General features: G+C 43.7%; 1 protein-coding gene across 1 annotated transcript in view; it reads right to left on the reverse strand.

Annotated features, from left to right (window-relative positions):
- PAH (phenylalanine hydroxylase) overlaps window positions 1-20,963 on the reverse strand; it is a 63,668-nt gene extending 42,705 nt beyond the window's left edge. The window contains exons 1-2 of the mRNA XM_048845378.2: window positions 20,876-20,963; window positions 7,068-7,175 (exon numbers count right to left, since the gene is read on the reverse strand). Of these exons, the coding sequence (XP_048701335.1) occupies window positions 7,068-7,175; window positions 20,876-20,896 (129 nt within the window). The 5' untranslated portion in view covers window positions 20,897-20,963. The remainder of the gene's footprint in view (window positions 1-7,067; window positions 7,176-20,875) is intronic.
- Window positions 20,964-21,421: the final 458 nt, after the last annotated feature.

The raw sequence follows: 21,421 nt of genomic DNA on the forward strand, positions 1-21,421 counted from the left end.
TTGTGGTCAAAGCCACTAGTGACTTCCTACATGTTTCTTTACAGCATAAAAGCAGATTCTGCCACCCTTACTTACAAGGGGCAGTACCTTGCTTTCTACATAGTCCCATTAAGATCAGTAAGACAGGATGAATACTTTTCACCATGACTAAGGCTGGCAGAACCAGCAGCTATTGATGGTATGTGATTGGTCACCTTAGTCACAAGGTACTGCTTCTGCTACCTGACTGGTTTACTCCCAAACCCACAAAGAGCTTTCAGATCCCAACTTCAGAGAGAGAGAGAGAGAGACAGACATGAGTACTTGAGAACAGACACATGGGTGTCACAGAAGAGGAATGGTCCAATGGTTAGGAGGCTAGCCTAGGACACAGGAAATCTGGACTCTGTTCAGTTCCAGAGATTTCTTATGTGATCTTGGGCAAGTCACTTAGTCAGTCTTTCTGTGCCTCAATTCTTTTCCCCTTCTGCAAAATAAAGAGGACTAGTACTTCCCTAACTTACAGCAGTGTTGTGAAGACATTAAAGATTGTGAGGTGCTCTGATGTTACACTAATGGGAGCCATATCACACTAATGGGAGCCATATCAGTTCCTTAAGATTTGCATGCATATTTGTGCACAGATACACATTTGCAGCACTTCTCTTTCCACAAACATTTTGGCGAATAACAGTTCTCACAGGCATAATGTCATCACCAATCCACTGCTTACTGAAGTTAAGGGAAATACTCCCTTTTACTTTAATGGGGACTAGATTTGGACTGTAGTAAATAAGGACAGGGAAACAGGCTTCCTTTCATCTCCCAAATGGATTGCCATATAGTCTGGTACTCGCCTCTGGGGCAGGGATAGTGGATACATAGAATCTGGCTCAGGTTAGGTTTGTAACCACTTGCTTATAATGGTGGAGCTGGATTCACAGCTCAATTTAAGAATGAGCCTCTGACTCCATGAGGATTTGGCTCACCCTGCAGGGGAGGATGGGTTGGGAGGCTCACTGGGAAACCTTCATAGAATCCCAGGGTTGGAAGGGACCTCAGGAGGTCATCTAGTCCAACCCCCTGCTCAAAGCAGGACCAATCCCCAATTTTTGCCCCAGATCCCAAATGGCCCCCTCAAGGATTAAACTCACAACCCTGGGTTTAGCAGGCCAATGCTCAAACCACCTTCTGGGGGTGGAAGTAGAGCCGGGTAGCAAATGGTGGCAGGACTGGGTACTGAGTGATGCTTGAGGAACAAATGCACTCAGCCAGCCTGCTGCCTGGTTCATCAGCTCAGCTGGTTGATGACTCCTTCAGGGCACCATTCTAGTGTTCCATCTGGCCTGGACGTTTTGTCCCACAACTTATAAAGCATGGACAAAACACTAGGGCTAGATATTCAAGAGAGCTCAGCATCTCAATTTGCACTCCATGTCCTGAGGTCTTCTGAAAATGTGGCCATTTATTTTGCTGCCTAAATGGGAGCGAACTCTCTTGGAAAATCTGGTCCCAGCTGAGCATGCTCAGCACTTCTAAAAACATGGCTCTACGCCTGTTGCTGAAAACAGAGAGATTCCCAGTTTAAAGGGATACATGGTCACCCTGCTCATGCACCCCATCCTTTGTTGGGGACCAGAATGGTTATCCACGTTGGCTGATTGCACTTCTCAGAGTCACAGACCTGGCTCTGAAAACTGATTGAAAGAATATAAATCAGGAATAAACATAAGACAAAAAACAGATCTACCCAAACCTGGTTTGAATTTAAAGCAGTCAGATGCATAGAAGCAGTTACATAGAAATTATTCAAATCTGGTGGTAACATTCTAACAGATAAAATATCAATTCCTATTAATAGGAGGGGTGCAGTGCATGAACACAGGATACCAAAAGATACCACTTCTGGATACAAGTGGGAATTGTACTAAAACAAGAGCTCAGTTTCAAAGCACAAAATTACACAACAGTGCATATGGACAGTCCCTCAGTCACAGACATGACCTTGAGGGCTCTTTGCATACAATAAATACAGTGGACCCCAAAAGGACATTGAGATTCCCTTAAATTTGGTGTCACCGTTGCAGGGCTAGCTGCACCTCTATCCCCTTTTGGGTTGCTCTGAGTGCACCCCCTCAGGTGTCCGGCCTCATGCCCTTACCTCCCCTAGGGTGGAATTCTGCAATATTCCCATTCCTAGACCGGGCCATAGGCTTCAGTTCCCTGTGTATCAACCATGCTTACCAAGCAGGTTCGAATAGGATCGGCCTCTGCAACTCTTCCCTTCAGGATTCTGTGACCAGTGGGGTATATAGTGACTAAGCCAACTTCTTAAAACCAAAATGTCATTTGTTTAACTGTAGGAACAAAGCTTTTTGAGAAAACTGATTTTAAAACAAATATCTACACTAATGCTTGTGTTACACAATTGCTTACTGCCCCCTGCCGGTAACCTAAGCTGGCCTAATTCCTCTGACACCTCCAGCGGGTGCCTGGGTTGCAGTCTGGTTCCCACAAACAACTTTCCCCTCTCTTGACACAATGTTCCTTTTTAAACATGCCAAAGATCTTTTGGTATCCTATGCTCGTGGCTGTAATAGGACAGGCCTACCCTGCCATTCATCCTTCTGGCAAAGTGTGGCTCTGCAGTGTCCCTTCCTCCTCTCCTCCCCATTAGGGACTCTGTAACAGGGTGGCTTGCCCTGTGGGCTAGAAAACCTGGGACCAAGCCAGCCATGATTACAAGATGAATGCCACCTGAGAGAAATCAGGTCATTAAAATATAAAAGGCAGCAGGAAGGGGCAAGGGAAGAGTGTGACTGAGAGTATCTGAGACTACCAGAGGTAGGAGGCCTGCCAGTAAGCTATGGAAGCCTAAGAGAGGCGATTGCATGGCTCTGGAATTGAGGATTGTTTTGGGACTTTGTTTTGTTTTTGACAAGCTTTGTTGCCAGCTTGGTGGAGAGTGAATTAAAGAATTTGGGGCTGAGAAGGTGACTAGCAACTTTGTGAATTCTTAAAGGCCCTAATGAAAGGGAAGTAGAGGCAAGTGGTGGCCATGGAACTACAGACTCCATATAAGAATTACAACAGGCTTACCTGTGTTTGTGCCCATGCCAGCCTTGTTTATTAATAAAAGGTTACATTATCATTCCCCCCCAAAACAGAGAGATTTACCCTATTTATGTCAAGCAACAATAGTGCGCACTCTCTCTCTCTCTCTCTCTCTCCTTACAGTTCTTCCAGTTCATCTATTCCTGGGCTCTTCTTCCTTGAATGGTTTTAAACCATACTGCTCAATGATTAAATATCCCACTTCCCCCACCACCTTTGTGGCCAGGTGATCTCTCGCCAGGTTCTTCTTCTGGAGGACAAATGTCTTGTCTCAGCATATTATGTTCCCTGCCACCTTTCCCCAGATGCTGAGTGCTCCCTCTCCCTGGAGACAAGCTTCTTCTCTAAACCAGGGACATGTGGTTGGATGAAATTACGGTAAAGTGGGTGCCCAACTGGTTGAAAAACCATAATCAAAGAATAGTTATTAATGGTTTGCTGTCAAACTGGGAGGACATATCTAGTTGGGTCCTGCAGGGATCTGTCCTGGGTCCAGTACTAGTCAATATTTTCATTAGGGAGTATACTCATACAATTTGTGGATGACATCAACTGGGAGGGGTTGCAAGCACTTCAGGAGGACAGAATTAGACTCCAAAGTAACCTGGATAAACGGGAGAATTGGTCTGAAATCAACAAGATGACATTCACTAAAGACAAGTGTAAATTACTGCACTTAGGAGGGGAAAAAAATTCAAATGCACAAACTACAAAATGGGAAATAACTGCTTAGCTAGTTGTACTGCAGAAAAGGATCTGGGAGTTATAATGGATCACACATTGAATATGAGCCAACAATGTGAAGCAGTTGCAAAATAGGTTAATGTTCAGGTGTATATTAACAGGTATGTCATGTGTAGAACACAGGAGGTAGTTCTTCTGCTCCACACAACACTGGTGAGGCCTCAGCTGGACTATTGTCTCCAGCTCGGGGCACCACAGTTTACAAAATGTGAACGAATTGGAAAGAATCCAGAGGAAAGCAACAGAAATGATAAAAGGTTGAGAAAACCTGACCTATGAAGAAAGGTTTCAACGTGCCCAGTTTTATTTGTCTTGAGTGGGGATCTGATAATCTTCCAACATTTTAAGGGCTGTTGTAAAGAGGATGGTGATCAGTTCTCCATGTCCATTGAAAGCAGGCAAAGAAATAATTAGCTTTATCTGTAGCAAGGAAGACTTAGGTTAGCTATTAGGAAAAACTGCAGAAGGATAGATAAGCACTGCAACAGGTTACCAAGGGAGGTTGTGCAATCTCCACCATTGGAGGTTAAGAACAGGTTAGACAAAACACCTGTCTGGAATGGTCTAGGTTTATTTCGTCCTGTCTGTCTCAGTGCAGAGGAAAGGGACTAGATGATCTCTCCAGGCGCTTCTAGCCCTACAATTCTATGACTTTCTAGGATTAATATTAAGAACTGTGTTTTTAATATTATACATCCTGCCACCTGTCCCCAGATGCTGCCTTCTCAGAACTCGCCTGGAGACAAGTTTCTCTAGCCCAGGACTCTGGCTACCTCTTGCCGGGTTCACTCTTCTTTTTCTCCCTAATCAATCTCTTTAATGTTATGCCTGAAGGCAGCCCTTTCCTTGCTGGTGTCTTTCCCTTTATAAGGCCCATGTGAATCAAAGTTTAAGACCAGAATGGACCACAAGATCATCTAGTCTGACCTTCTGTATATCACAGGCCACCAGCACCCACACACTAACCTCAACAACCAAAATTAGACCAAAGTATTACAGCCCCCAGGTGCCTTCCCTTAAGCCCAGCTGAGCAGCAGTAATCAGAGATGCACTGAACCCTGCTCCCTCTCAAAGGGGCTAGTCAGCCTGTGACAGCTGGCCTTTTCCTGTCCTGGTCCAAACTAGTTTTGTAGGCTGGCTGAAGAGGAGTCAAAAATTACCACAGCTAATAGAGAAGGGTCAATGCCAAAGCTATCACTCTCCACAAACTCTTGGGAGTTATCAGGAGCTATTCTTTTCCTTTCCTGTTTGTTTCCCCCCGTCCCCCCTCCCCATACACTCTCTCCTGTTGATTTAACCCAATATAGCCACACAGAAAACATGCCAATAGCCAGGCCAACACACAATAGTCATAAATTATTACGGAGCAGCTCCAAATGCATCACACTGGTCCTCGAACCACAATATGAAGATCTCTGTGGGGGACTAGGCTTAGCTTTAGTAGGCAACAGATTCATAGAATGCAGGCTCAGTTCCAAGGAACAATTTCATTTGAACCATATTTTGTAGCCTTTGTGTTGGCTTTCCCCACCCCCTATTTCATGCACAAATGTGGCATGGTTTTAAACAGATTAAGGAGGCTTAAACATGCCCATAGACAACCAGAAATCCATAGATTTCTTCCATGTGCAGTCTCCTTTGAGAAGGGCCCAAGGAATACCACCAAGCCAGACATGGTGCCTGCAGACAGGCTCCCCCAGTAAGAAAAAAAGATGTCCCCTGTACACCCTCAATTGAGTGAAAAAGATGTGACCAACAAAGCTGTTTCTAACCTGAACACTAAAGCCATTTTCATCCCCTCTGCTTCATGCAGTGGAAGGGGTGAAAAAAAAAATGGAAAACCTGCTCCTTTGGCTGAACTCCTATTGAAAGTGAGGGCTGGGTAGGCTGAGTGTAAATGTCATCATGCCCCCCATCTGTCAAATTTCCTCTGTCCAGACTCTGCCTCTCTGGTGTTCCATGGTCATGGCCGTGGTGGGAAGAGGGCGGGGGGCTGGGGGTGGTGTCACAGGGAGAGTGCTGAGTATAGCCTCATCCCCCTCCAGATTCATAAGTCTTTGCTCATATAAGATCATGCCGATCATTCTCTTGTTCCTATTCTTACCACAGGACAGGAATATGGATGGGATCAATAGGAGCATGGCAAATGTGCCGAGACAGGCACCTGGGAGCAGCGCAGAGTCACTGTATCTCTGTGTAAATATCCACACATGGAGTTAGTTAATGAGAAACAACTGTATGTGTAAACAACCCCTCAGGACGTGCATGTCGCTAAAAAGTGGAAATACTGTCAAAGGGCCATACTGCAATTCACAGGCTGACACTAGCTCTGATAGTTATGTACTCCCCTTCCATTTAATGAATTGAAGATGTCCTGGGACATTTTGTTTCCATTTGTACTATGCCTTTCATTTACTAGTCAATTCAATTTTCTAATAGAAAATATGTAGTCTGCAGTTCATTACAGTAATCTGCCTAAACAATTGCGCAAAGAAACAATTGATTAATATTAAAGTTCTAAAAACCTAAGAAACCAGTGGATTTGCTTGGAATTATGTTCACAGCCCTATGTGTCACAACGAAGGCTGTCAAAGGTGTCACGAATTCCATGGGCTTTTTTTAAACATTATCCATGACATTTGGGGAAATGTGTGTGCATGTGCATGGATGACGTTTTAAACAGCAATGCAGCTCCTTTCTTCCCACAGGAGCCCATATCCTGGGCCTGATTCTCAACTGCCTCACATCTTGTGTAGTGCTAAGCACCTCTGCAAAGTGGATGTAAAACGCTGCCATTCTGATCCAATCGCATTTTACACAGAGTATGCACTCACTTTGTACAAGTGTCAGTGACTACACAGGGTGCAAGGAAGTGAAGAATCAGGCCTGATTATAATCTCTATACATTCATAGGTATGAAATATAGGGACACATCCACAGGCACACTCCACAAGCTAGTCAAATGCAACTACTTCTCAGGTACATTTTGTTCGCTAAATCGTTTTTTGAGAATGGGAAAAATTCAGATTTTTTTTTAACCCTTGCACAAGTGACTGAAGAGTTGGTTTTGAGGGGCTTTTTTTTAAAAAAGTCATCTCTCAGCTGAAAGTAATCAAGGAAAATTAGACCCCAGAAAAGAAACACCCCCCAGCCCAGGATCATTTGAAAACAGGGGGGTAGCACTGGAAGTCCTGATATTTTAAAGACACAGAGAAAAGCAAAATATTTACCTCAAATATGCGCAGAGCTTTAGCCAAAGCCCCAACCTTTTCTTTCAGAGAGACAATCAAAGAGATCATATCATTCTTATAGGGGTTTTCTTCAATGTACATAGTCTCCTGAAAGATAAAACAAACTCTTTTAAATTCAGCTATACAGGTAGGGCCCTATTCTGCTCTGCAGTAAGTCCCCTTTGCCCTCCTCCAGCCACTCAAAGTGGACTTACTGCTGCCTTAAACAGACATCTGAGCATTGCCCCAGCACAGGGAGCGCACCAAGGCACAGCCGAAGTGTACTCTTGCCATCCTGGGTTAGCATAGGGAGCTGCTTCTGCTGGTGTAGCTTAGAAAAGTATTACTACTCTGACGTATGCTGGGGATGAGCCACCCGTGCAAGGATGTGTCATGGTTGGTGTCACTAAGCCCCCAACAATGTCCAGCTTCACCTCTCAGACACACCAAGCTCACTTCATGCACACTTGAGGATTTAACATTTGTTTATCTTATATATTGTGAAAAAAGACTTTCTTTTAGATTTTTCTTTCATTAAATCATTGCCTTAGGATTCAGCAGAACTACATACATACATGCATATGCGGTGCAGAGAGCCATCACAAGGTCTAGGCACCACTTACACCCTCAAAATAGCACTTCAGGGATGACTTTCGCTCAGGGTGGTACCAAAAACCAAAAGACACAGTGCAGCAAATGTAAAAAGTCAATGAAAGGCTGAATGACTAGTGATAGACGGTAAGATATGCTTGCGTTTATATTAATTCAAAACATATTACATTTTCTTCCTCAAACAATTAAGCACAATTTCTACCATGCACTAGCTAAGGCGTGCTCTGCCTGCATTACCATGGTGAGATTGCACCTCACAATCTTTAATGTATTTGTCCTCACAAAACGCCTCTGAGGTAGGAAAGTAATATTATCCCTGTTTTACAGAGGGGGAACTGAAGCACAGAGGCCCAGATCCTCAAAAGGTATTTAAATCAATAGGAGTTAGATACTTAACTTGGTTAGGTGCTTTCAAAAAAATCTCACTAAGTGCTTATCTGTATCTTTAGGTGCCTAAATGCCTTTGGAAAAATTTGACCCTAAGTGACATGCCCAAGGGCACACACAAGAAATCTGTGACTGAGCAGGAAAATAAACCCACAAGTCTCAGACTAGCACCCAATTCACTAGACCATCTTTTCCATTTCTCTTGAGGATATTCTTCAGAACTGTATTTTCGGGGTCATCTCCAGAGAGCATTCCTCATGCAGAACTCCTACTAAAATCACTGAGAGTTCGGTGTAAGACAAAAACAATGCCAGGATAGAGGCCTTGCTAAGAGCAAAGGCAGAGTCTGCAGCCTTTGGTTCAGCAAGGGAATCTGGCTTTCCTTGTACCCCCAGTACTGCCCCTGAAGTCAAAAGGGAAGGACTCATTGAGGGACAACATTTTCTGGCGCAGTGATACACAGAACAATGTTCATTTTAAAAATAAATTGTTACTTCTCCAGACCAGCTTTTGTACTTGTGTTAGACTGTGCACTGATCACCAGAGGCTGAGGGAACATTTTCTGCCAGGTGCCACTCCCTTTGGGATGCTCAAATAGCACAAAGAGGATTCTCCCAGTATGGAGAGTCTCCAGAGGGCGTAGGGCTTGTATAGATTATAAGCTATTTGGAGCAGGGACTGTCTTTTTGTTCTGTGTTTGTACGGTGCCTAGCACAGTGGGGTCCTGGTCCAGGACTGGGGCTGCTAGGTGCTACAGTAATACAAATATAGCACCTTTCAGCCGTGGGTTTCAAAACACTGTACAATCATTAACTAACTATAGATTACAACACTATTGCATGGTAGGTAAGGGATATAGAGAGGTCACTTCACCATGCCATTAGGGGGTGTGAAAGTACAATGAATTATATTGAAATTATAATTCATTAAAGAAATGCTACTTGAAGGGTTTGTTGAAATATAGTTGTCAGGAAGAGAAACATTAAGGAGTGTGAGACAATGGGTCCTCAAACTAATTAACTTAGAGCTCCTACTGAGCTAGGAGATTGGTAAACGTTAGTATGCAAATAAGATATGTATGTATATTTGTCAGTTTCTGCTTTCTTTTGTCTCTTATGTTAAATTGGCTTTGGCTTAGCTGTATAAATAAGCTATCTTGAGCCTCAGAGAGGGGCTCACATCTGGGTGCATTAGCAAAGCACTTTGCTAATAAACAGAGTGGTCTGACAAATTATGTGAGTCCTGAATCTGACTTTGACAATTTGGAGGTTCCACCGAGATGGCAACCATCTTCACTGGGGCCGTGTGACTCCTGACTGTTCTTAGGACGGCTGTGGCAAGCCGGCACCTGGGCATTTGGCCCGAGCGGTCCTCCGCCAGAACGGAAGGGTGCATGACCACAGTGAAGTCTACGCCATCGAACCTGTTGGTTCCTACTCTGTTCTGGTAGGGATCCGACATCAGGAATCTGGTCAGGTAATTATTTCTGTGTTTTGACCAGACTGAGGACTGTCTTGTCTCTGTGTCTATCCGTCCTCCCTGTGCTGTGTTTGAGTCTGGGCGCTGTCTCCGTCCGGGGATCGGCTGACCAAAAGGTTCCTGTCCCCACGGTCTGAGTGAGTGAAATATGCACAATCGCAGCCGCACTGCGCCTTGGGTAAAACCCTTGGTGTGAAAGCAAGGGCGATTGAGGCAGTAGCCTGTGGGCTCCTTTTGTGTGTTGCACCGGGCATCGCTCTGACGAACCCGACTTTCCTTCTTGTGTGATTGGTGTGTAAAGTCCTCCTGTATGGGTAACCAGACTTCTAAGTCGGGACAGTTCCCTAAAGGAACGCCGGCTCAGTTTATGTATTTTAGGAAGAGTCCGGACTCCTGTAAATTTCTGGAAAAATGGTCTAGGCTAAGGGGGTCAGGTAGAGTGGCTACTACCACCACTACGCTTCTGTCCCCAGAAGCCTTTACAGCTATTCTGAGGGAAAATGGGCCCTTTTCCCACAGAAATGGTCTATAAGGGACTGCAGCAGGCAGAGAGAGAATCTGATCAAAATTGTTTGACTATTGCGTAATGTAATCAAAATCACTAAAGGATGTAAGGGGTTTCTATTGGAACTTAACTTGGCTGCTCCTGGTTGTGTCTAGTTGTACAAGATGGAAGTGTAATCGGGGTACAGTTGTGTAAAAGAGTAATCACAGTGCAAGGAATGTTAGACAAAAGAGAATTTTGTGTGTGTGTATAGTGCTAAAGTCTGAAGCTGTGTCTCAGCTATTACCTGAGAATAAACTTATAGCTTGGTACAGCAGAGAAACTATTGCAATCATGGTCTGTTGCACAAGAGGGGAAACTGAGGTATACCACCTCATGAATTTCATAGATGATCAGTGAGTGGGGTAATTCACTAGCCTGACTATAGAACAAAATAAGTACAGTCTGGAGGTAATTCTTCTGTTTTTCCTGCAATTAGCAAGGAAATTTGTAAAAGAAAGTGGTATTATTATTAAGCAATAATCTGTCCCCACCAGGGGGGTGGAAATTGTTTCTTTTGTTTTTAGACTTTACAAGCAAGCTGGCACCAGCAGAAGAAAAACTCAAAATACCATGGATCTAGGTTTTGTGTTGTTTGTCTGTGGTGTTTGTCTTGTTGCTAGCATTTTTGTGTTTTAATGAACAGAAAACCTCATGACATGTGTGGGGGATGGCTTCACAAGGCTGACCTGGGAGGGGCGGGGGGGAAAGAGGTGTATGGGAATGCAAAAGGCTAACTCAGGAGAATCCCAAAATTCAGTGGCCACTGTTAGGATCTTGGGACAAAGACCGAGTAGACGTCTTAAAAGACAAACTCAGCCAACCTAAAACTAAATTAGCAAAAGGAGAGGTTGATTGTTTCATGCAGTGGTGGGAAGAGGCAAATCATAGGTGGACAGAATCAAAACTTGCCTCTCTCAAAGATTCTGGCTTCTATCCCACCAGATGCAACTCATTTTACTGTTGTTGGTTTGTGCTCTGCTTTCTTTTCTGTCCAGGTTCACCCTGACTCCCAGTTCCTGTTTGCCTTTTCTTACAAGGGGCAACAGTACACATGGACCACACTGCCCCAGGGGTATACTGAAAGCCCGTCATATTTTTCCCAAGCATTAGCCCGAGACCTTGCTGACCTTGTTTTCCCGTCCAGGTCCACACTAGTCCAATATGTAGATGATCTACTCCTCTGTTCCCCTTCATTGTCTGCCTCTGAAACTGACTCTTCAGTGCTCCTTACTGCCCTAGCAAATAAGGGTCACAAAGCTTCTCGCTCTAAACTACAACTCTGTCAAGCTTCTGTCACATACCTTGGCTTTCTCCTCTCCCAGGGTTCCCGTGCACTTTCTCCCACCCGCGTCCAAGCTATCCTTAGCTTTCCCCGACCTCGCTCCCCACACCAGGTCCGGAAGTTTTTAGGCATGGCTGGATTTTGCAGACAATGGATTCCCCAATATGCCTCCCTTGCAAAACCTCTCCAGGAACTCACTCGATTCTCTGTGCCTGACCCCATGCCGTGGCCTTGAGGCCAATTCTGCCTTTGTTTCCCTCAAACAGGGTTTGGCTTCTGCCCCTGCCTTAGGGCTGCCTGACTATTCTAAGCCTTTTACCCTTTTCTGCCACGAACAATCTGGGTGTGCACTTGGAGTTCTCACTCAGATGCACGGAGAAAAGAACCGCCCAGTGGCTTATTTCTCTGCCACTTTAGACCCTGTTGCCCAAGGCTTACCCCCCTGCCTGCGTGCTGTGGCTGCTGCAGAGCGCCTAGTCGAAATGGCTGATTCCCTTGTTCTCCGCTCTCCTCTTACCCTCCTGGTCCCTCACTGACTTCGCCCTGCTCCAAGACTCTGCCCCAGAAACTGAGAGAGAATCCTGGGTTGCCCAAGGTTGCTCTCTACATCCCGATTCCTTTTGGCACTCGCCTACTGGCACCTTTATAGCCCCCTTTTCACTCTACCCATCTCTGGCCGCCCTGCTACACAGTGTTTCGCATGTAGGAAAGGAGGGGATGGTCTCTGCTGTAACAAAGACAGGATGGTGGGCCCCTCCATTTTAGCTCTTTTACAGCCCGCCACTGTGCAGCCTGTACCATTTGCCAAAGCCATAATATTGGTAAACCTGTAAAAGTGGCCCAGGGGTTCTCTCTCTCAGGCCTCAAGCACCATTCTTGCACAAAATGCCTAAGTGTCAACAATATGAATTTATATTGGTTATGGTATGTTTATTCTCCGGTTGGATTGAAACCTCTCCTTGTCGCAAGGCTGACTCACTGTCTGTTGCCAAATGTTTGTTAAATCATATTATGCCTGCCAAGGGAATTCCTGCTACTCTGTCCAGTGATCGGGGTACACATTTTACTGGACAACTTGTTCAACACCTGGACCGTATATTGCATATCAAACACCTGTTGCACTGTCCCTACCACCCACAGAGTGCAGGTGCAGTTGAAAGACCAAATGGTGTACTTAAGAATAAGCTTGCTAAAATTTGTGACTCTACAGGATTAAGCTGGCCAGTAGCCCTTATGGACATGAGATCCACTCCATCCCAAAGTCATAAATTAAGTCCCTTTTGAAATTGTTATGGGACGCCCTACGCGAGCTATGACTACCATCACTCCCGTTCCAGATTTGCCTCACAGTGCACTCCTTCAGTATTGCAAGGGACTAATGCAAGCTGTATGTCACTTCCATTCATAGGTTCGAGTCGCCTGGCCCACGGAACCCACCTCCGACACGTGCTACAACCTAGAGCCAGGTGACTGGGTCTACGTACGGCGCCATCATCGAAAGCACGCCGTGGAGCCCCGGTGGAAGGGTCCTCATCAGGTACTGCTTACTACACAGACGGCTGTTAAACTATCTGGCATCGCAGCGTGGATACATGCTTCACAGTGTAAGAAGGCACCACCCCCAGAGAACCAATCATCACCTCAGGACAACGCAGAGTCAATTTTGACTCCAAAAGAAGACGTAGAGGAATAGTCTGCAATACCTTACAATCTACGCTCTCGTAAGAGTTGCCAGAAGCAGACGATGAAAAAAAAAAAAAAAAAAGCAGTAGCGAGCCTAGCGCTTGGTGGGCGTAAAACCGTGACTGTGGTTCCCTCAGTTGAGGTTGTCAGAACCAGAAGAGCCTTGCCTCCAACATGCGCCTCTGCCTGTTCCTCGGCTGCTGGTATCTTACGGTCTGGGGAGACCACGATGACAATTCTTTTATCCAGCAGCAGGTGTGGATAGCTCAGACCCTTAATATTTCTAATTGCTGGGTCTGCAGCCACATCCCAGCCCACTCTCAAACTGGTGTTCCTGTCCTGGCTATCCCACTCAAGTCCTCAGACCTCACTGGAGGGCCTCGTCCGTTTAACAAAATATGGAACAGCAATGACACTTGGGAAGCAGTGGGAATAAATGCATCTAAATGGATAAGTGTGGTGGAGGGAAAAGGTCATTGGTGTTGGGTGTGTAATGGGACAGGGCTGGATCTGGGGAAAAGCCGTTGCCTTCAGCATATTGTGGCCAATGGTGTATGGGATTATTCAAACAAAACTAAAAAGTGGCGGGCCGGGTATGGAGATATGAATTTTTTCTCAACCTGGGATCAAACAGAGAAATCAATCTCATGTTCCCCCTACAGTAACCTTAGTGAACACAATACAATCTTTCAATGTCATGCAAATAACACCACTCCTCGTGAGGAGAATTACCCTGTACCCTTTGGGGAATACTACTCCTCCTTTGCAAACACCTATATGACAAATGGGTGCAACCTACCCTTCCCGGCCTTAATAGGCCATCACTGGGTGTGTGGGACCAGAGCTTATACCGCACTACCAGCTAATTGGTCAGGAATCTGTTATCCCGCCTGACTCTTCCCACAATTCCGAGTGCTAGGAACCTTCCCTCGAGAACGCCTCCGCAATTTCAGGCGAAAAAGAAGGGACTTAACAGATGCCCAATGGTATGTAAATAACATAAGCCCCTTAACCTGGGAAGAGGCCATTGGCAGTTCCTTAATATCATTAGGGGGAGTAATACATCATGCAAAAAGGGTCCTAAGGTTACAAGCAGTAGTTGAAATAATGGCAAATGAAACCGGAGAAAGTTTAAGAGCCCTGGCCAAAGAATCAGGGGCAATCTGACAGATGGCCCTCCAAAACTGTCAGGCATTGGACAAAGTGCTGGTGGCAAAAGGAGGGACTTGTGCTCTCATTGGAAAAGACTGCTGTGTGTATACACCAGACAACACCAATGAGGTAATAGCTCGTGCTAGCCACTTAGAACAAATCGCATATCTTCCCCACGAAGAGCCAAGTTCTTTATGGAAGTGGCTAAGTAACCTTTTCAATTTCTCTGGCATAGGAAACTGGTTGTTTTAGGGAGCCCTAACTCTCCTGTTTGGAATCCTAATAATTTTTGTATGTTTTCAGTTACTTTCCTGTTGTATCCAAAATTGTGTCAGGCATGCTACACAGATAGCTGCCCCAAACCAGAGTGCTAATTTGATGATTTCAAATATCACTGATGAACAAAGAGATAAAGAACGATCGATATGTGGAACCCAGTCATTGTTGGTCATTGCGTAGCTTGACCAAAAGGAGGGATTGTGAAAGTAGAATGAATTATATTGAAATTATAATTCATTAAAGAAATGCTACTTGAAGGGTTTGTTGAAATATAGTTGTCAGGAAGAGAAACATTAAGGAGTGCGAGACAATGGGTCCTCAAACTAATTAATTTAGAGCTCCTACTGAGCTAGGAGATTGGTAAACGTTAGTATGCAAATAAGATATGTATGTATATTTGTCAGTTTCTGCTTTCTTTTGTCTCTTATGTTAAATTGGCTTTGGCTTAGCTGTATAAATAAGTTATCTTGAGCCTCAGAGAGGGGCTCACATCTGGGTGCATTAGCAAAGTGCTTTGCTAATAAACAGAGTGGTCTGACAAATTATGTGAGTCCTGAATCTGACTTTGACAGGGTAAACCAGCAGCTGTTTCATAGCATACAAACAACATTAAGTAATAGTTTAGGATGGGATGTGAAAAATAGCAGTACCAGTGCAAACTGTTCCAACTTTAACTCATCTCCCCAGTTGCGCAAAGAAGCATGGGATCAAAGCACAAATAAGCACGTGATTGAGGGGTCTACATGGTTTGGGAAGGGGTGGGTAAAACCCTTGTGTAGAGACAAAGGCTAAAAGACTGCAGCGTAGAGGAAAGATTGCCATCTATTGAATCATCAACACCACTTCCCACAACATGTTTGTTTTCTGGAGGCTTCTCATATGAATACCTCCCCATTCCAACTCTACTTAGCTTGTGAAGCCTGAGGGAAACAGCAGTAGTAGACAGTATGGCAGCAGACTAATGAAAGCCATTCACACAAGAAGCACTTGTGTAAGAAAAAGGTCAATAGTCTGCACGATTTAATGAGGAAAAATTTTAACCAATGAGAAACAATTCTAAAATATTAGCACCAGATGAGTTTGATGTTCTGTATGCAAGTCAGTTTTTTTGGGGAAAAAACAAATCTATTACACAGACGTCAGGCAAGTGGAGAGGGCATTTAACTTTAAAAAGCTGTGTTCTAAAACATATTCAAATCCAGGCAACAGTGCAATTAAAATAATATTTAGAACCCTGTACAGAGCTCCGTAATAGCTCAGATTAATATGTCTGACAAAGGAGGAAGCTGTGAGTTGGCATGGTATATAATCAGAGGTGCAAAACCTGCACAGTAACTATAAAAACTGATCTTTTTAGATCACGTGACTTTAACCATGTACTCAAACCCTAATAAATTCCGTTTGGCCCTTAACTTTAATGTGTTGAATCGAATCATTTTTAAAACAAAACAGGAACAGAGGCTTTTCTACTCTTGGAAATTAGTAACATTGTTTTGCGATGTGCGGTTCTTTATGCCTCAGACATGTTGCAATAGACCAGTGGTTCCCAAACTGTGGTTTATGTAACACTGGTGGTACATGAGCTTGTAGGAAGGAGTATACTGTGAACAGGGCTGTCTGTGCCCTTTTAGGGGTAGTGAAGGCTGGACCAGTCAGCTGCTGTCTAGGACATGGCTCCTTTAAGGAAACAGGTATTCAAGGGAGCAGCAGATTAGCCAGAGGAGTCTCAGTCATCAAGTAGCTACCTTCTTAACTTAATCAAACTCCACTGTTAAGTGACTCCAAGAGAGAGAGGGGAGACAGCCTGAAGAAGAGAATTACAAGGGAGCTGTTGTGTCAAAATTAACTACATTGGCTAACCCAGCAGAATTACCTACCTTGCTGTTTCTGAGCATGTCACTTCTCAAGCAGTTTGAGCATCTCAGTGAATCTCTTGTGCTCATTTTGCCCTTAACGGTCTTCAGAATTTGCTACTTGTTGAAAACGAGGGTACCAGGGTAGGGGAGGGGAAGGAGGCAAATTGGAGAGGACGGAGGGGCAGAATTTGTGCAGCAGCCAAACAAACAGAGGAGGGTAAAGGGGATGGAGAGAGGGGAGGAAGAGGAGCAGAGAGGCAACACTGGGAACAGGATGGGTGAGCCAAGATTTAAGACAGGAGGAGTTGCGTTTTGAAGAAATTGCACACTTAAATACAACTTCTATAAATAGAGTATAATTTGTATTTCTAAGTGTTCATATATGAGAAGACTCAAAAAATGCTGTTGTAGAAGGCACTGGTGAGACCTCATCTGGAATATTATATATAATTCTGGTCAACCAAGTTCACGTGAGATGAATTCAGACTAGAACAGGTGCAGAGAAGGGCAAAGTGCAGATGTTGGCCTGTTATCTGACCTGCTGGGATAATCACAATGAACTGCAGAGGTCTGCAAACCTACACATCCAGCCAAGAGGAAGGGGGAAGAAGTCTCCACCCACAGAGAGGTGCCTTTAAGGAGATTGAGGAGGGGTCAGAAGTGCAGTTAGCCCCAAACTATGACTTTAATGTTTTTAATGAAGTAAATACTAATGGGAATTGTGTGATCATGGGAGACTTTAACTTCACAGATATAGACTGGAGGACAAGTGCTAGTAATAACAATAGGGCTCAGATTTTCCTGGATGCGATAGCTGATGGATTCCTTCATCAAGTAGTTGCTGAACCAACAAGAGGGGATGCCATTTTAGATTTGGTTTTGGTGAGTAGTGAGGACTTCATAGAAGACATGGTTGTAGGGGACAATCTTGGTTCCAGCGATCATGAGCTCATTCAGTTCAAACTAAATGGAAGGATAAACAAAAATAGATCTGTGACTAGGGTTTTTTATTTCAAAAGGGTTAACTTTAAAAAATGAAGGAAATTAGTTAGGGAAGTGGATTGGACTGAAGAGCTAAAGGCGGAGGAGGCCTGGAATTACTTCAAGTCAAGGTTGCAGAAGCTATCAGAAGCCTGCATCCCAAGAAAGGGGAAAAAATCATAGGCGGGAGTTGTAGACCAAGCTGGATGAGCAAGCATCTCAGAGAGGTGATTAAGAAAAAGCAGAAAGCCTACAAGGAGTGGAAGATGGCAGAGATCAGCAAGGAAAGCTACCTTATTGAGGTCAGAACATGTAGGGATAAAGTGAGAAGGTGAAAAGCCATGTAGAGTTGGACCTTGCAAAGGGAATTAAAACCAATAGTAAAAAGTTCTATAGCCATATAAATAAGAAGAAAACAAAGAAAGAAGAAGTGGGACCGCTAAACACTGAGGATGGAGTGGAGGTTAAGGATAATTTAGGCATGACCCAATATCTAAACAAATATTTTGCCTCAGTCTTTAATGAGGCTAACAAGGAGCTTAGGGATAATAGTAGGATGACAAATGGGAATGAGGATATGGAGGTAGATATTACCACATGTGAGGTAGAAGCCAAACTCGAACAGCTTAATGAGACTAAATCGGGGGGCCCAGATAATCTTCATCCAAGAATATTAAAGGAACTGGCACATGAAATTGCAAGCCCATTAGCAAGAATTTTTAATGAATCTGTAAACTCAGGGGCTGTATTGTATGACTGGAGAATTGCGAACATAGTTCCTATTTTTAAGAAAGAGGGAAAACATGATCCAGGAAACTTCAGGCCAGTTAGTTTGACATCTGTAGTATGCATGGTCTTGGAAAAAGTTTTGAAGGAGAAAGTAGTTAAGGACATTGAGGTCAATGGTAATTGGGACAAAATACAACATGGTTTTACAAAAGGTAGATTGTGTCAAACCAACCTGATCTCCTCCTTTTGAGAAGGTAACAGATTTTTTAGACAAAGGAAACGCAGTGGATCTAATTTACCTGAATTTCAGTAAGGCATTTGATACGGTTCCACATGGGGAGTTTTCAGCTAAATTGGAAAAGATGGGGATCAATATGAAAATTGAAAGGTGGATAAGGAACTGGTTAAAGGGGAGACTACAACCAGTCATACTGAAAGGTGAACTGTCAGACTGGAAGGAGGTTACTAGTGGAATTCCTCAGGGATCAGTTTTGGGACCAATCTTATTTAATCTTTTTATTACTGACCTCAGCACAAAAAGTGGGAATGTGCTAATAAAGTTTGCAGATGACACGAAGCTAGGAGGTATTGCCAATACAGAAAGGGAATGGGATATCATACAGGAAGATCTGGATGACTTTGTAAACTGGAGTAATAGGAGGAAATTTAATAGCAAAAAGTGCAAGGTCATGCATTTAGGGATTTTTGTTATAAACTGGGGACGCATCACTTGGAAGTAACAGAGGAGGAGGACGACCTCAGAGTATTGGTTGATCACAGGATGACTGTGAGCCGCCAATGTGATATGGCTGTGAAAAAAGCTAATGCGGTCTTGGGATGCATCAGGCGAGGTATTTCCTGTAGAGATAAGGAGGTGTTAGTACCGTTATACAAGGCACTGGTGAGACCTCACCTGGAATACTGTGTGCAGTTCTGGTCTCCCATGTTTAAGAAGGATAAATTCAATCTGGAACAGGTACAGAGAAGGGCTACTAGGATGATCTTGGGAATGGAAAACCTGTCTTATGAAAGGAGACTCAAAGAACTTGGCTTGTTTAGCCTATCCAAATTCAGGCTGGGGGGGAGATATGATTGCTCTATATAAATATATCAGAACAAAACAAAACAAACACAGGTAACCAGTCCTAATTAATTTGCATCTGGGGAGACTAAGGAAAATCCAAAAGAGCTCAGGAATAAATTGAGTTCAGCAATTTTCTCCCCATTCTGTCCTTTTAAGACACTAAAATAAAAACGAGATGGTTGGCTTAAATACCATTTTGGACCAAAACACCTAATGCAGACAGAATGGGGTTGTTTAGACCCAAGTATTTTGCAAGAAACTGTAATACCAGTAGGTTGAATGTTTTGCATAGAGACTGCTGTTGGCCTTTCAGGCACACATGATGTTCCAAAATTTGGAGATCCACAGTGCACACCTAAGAGGGAAAATATGACTCATTTCAAAATCTGCCATTCATTATCATATATTTTGGAGTTCATTAAATTAAGAATGAAGAGTAAACTCCCAGCCCTACTGAACACAATTGATTTCACCCAATGTTACTAAACTCCAGAGTTGGAATATTTATAAATGGAAATATACTCCTACTTCAAAACCTGACACAAGATCAATTTTTCAAACACACCTAAGTGACTTAGGAGTCTAAGTTTCTTTTTCAAAAGTGATCCAGGCACTTATGAGCCTAAATCCCATTGACTTTCAAGGAGACTTAGGTTTGTCAACACTGCAACTAAACACCCGCGTCTGGCCCGATTCAGATTACTTGGGCTTGTGGGGCTGTACATTTGCAGTGTAGACATTTGAGTTCAGGCTGCAGTCTGAGTTCTGAGACCCCCCACAAACGGAGAGGTTCCCAGAGCTAAGGCTCCAGCCCGAGCCCAAATGTCTACACTGCAATTTTACAGCCCTGCCAGCCCAAGTCAGTTGACACAGGCTGGTCAGAAGTGTTTAATTGCAGTGTAGATACACACTTATGCTCCTCAATCACTTTTGAAAAATGGGAGTTAGACTTCTAGGTCACTTTGGTACTACCGAAAATTTTACCCTTGATCTTCTGTGAATTTCCATTCTTAAATTGCTATACCTTCTCATTTTCTTTGCAGTTCCACTCGGACCTTGATACAGTTGCACTAGGGCAAATGAGTACAGAATTTGGCCCTAATAATTTACCTATACCACTGATCGTGGACTACTTTTCTCATTTGTTCCTACAGTAAAAATATTGCCCACAGCTTAATGGCGTGTACTTCAGCAGATTGTCATCTACTTTCGGAAGCTATGGATTCAAAATAGCCAGAGCAATCAGAACTTTAAAAAAAAAAAAGTAACAAGAGACAATAAAAACCCAGCATTTAACAAAATAATCCCTCAAAACCAGTAAAGAAACTGGCTATCATAATAGGCACTGTCTTCTTCTAACACATATTTTGAAATCTCCAATATCTTTCTGGTCACTTCTTTTTTTATTCTATCTGCCATATATACACAAAAATACATTAGCAGTGGTCTTATGATGTTGCTATAACGTGTCTCCATCTCTGGTTTACTGTTTAATTTTTGTTACTACTGCACACATATAAATATAATTTACAACAGAAAAGTGCATTCACTGTCAAGGAGGGAGCCGACTAAGCACCACAACTGCTGGTTTCCTCACATACCAGAAGTGGATAATAATGTGCTGTGTCTCACAAACACAGTACAAGATCAGAGGAGCAAAAGCCATCCGTCCTCCCCAAAGAGCAGTATCATTTCGCCTGCCATACCAGATACACCTGCATATACCATACTACTTACCTGAAAAGAGTCTACATTCATTTTGCAAACCTCTGTGTCCAGGCTTTAAAGTTAGTAATACTCAGGCTGCAATGCACTCTTCTCTCTGTAGAGAAAGCCTTCTGACCTTACTAGGTTTGACAGATCTGTGCTGTGCAAAGGTATTTAAAGTTCAGCATGAAAGGCAGGTCCAACCCTTCCTCATGCTGTCCTCCTCCCTCTCCTTCTCCAGCTGTGTGTGGTTAGAGGAGGCGTCTTCCCTACACGCCCCTCTCCACCCCCTGTCAAATTCTGGCACCAGAGTCTCAAACAATTCACATGTGTGCAGTGAGAGCAGCAGAATTCAAGCCTCTACAGGAGTGTCCTTTAGCATATAGTCACTCCAGCATATGGTATCTATCTGTGACCGACATGGACAGATGGCATGGTTTAAGATCCTTTCCTTTTGGTTAATATTGTATGCTATTTTCATTTTAGTTGTGCAAAGGGCTTCATCTTTTGTTAAGCAGTTTCTGATCGGTACATTGATGTTCCATGGCTTGTGTGAGCATTAGACACTATTTGACA

Source organism: Caretta caretta, chromosome 1 (assembly GCF_965140235.1).
Source record: "Caretta caretta isolate rCarCar2 chromosome 1, rCarCar1.hap1, whole genome shotgun sequence".
NCBI lineage: Eukaryota > Metazoa > Chordata > Testudines > Cheloniidae > Caretta > Caretta caretta.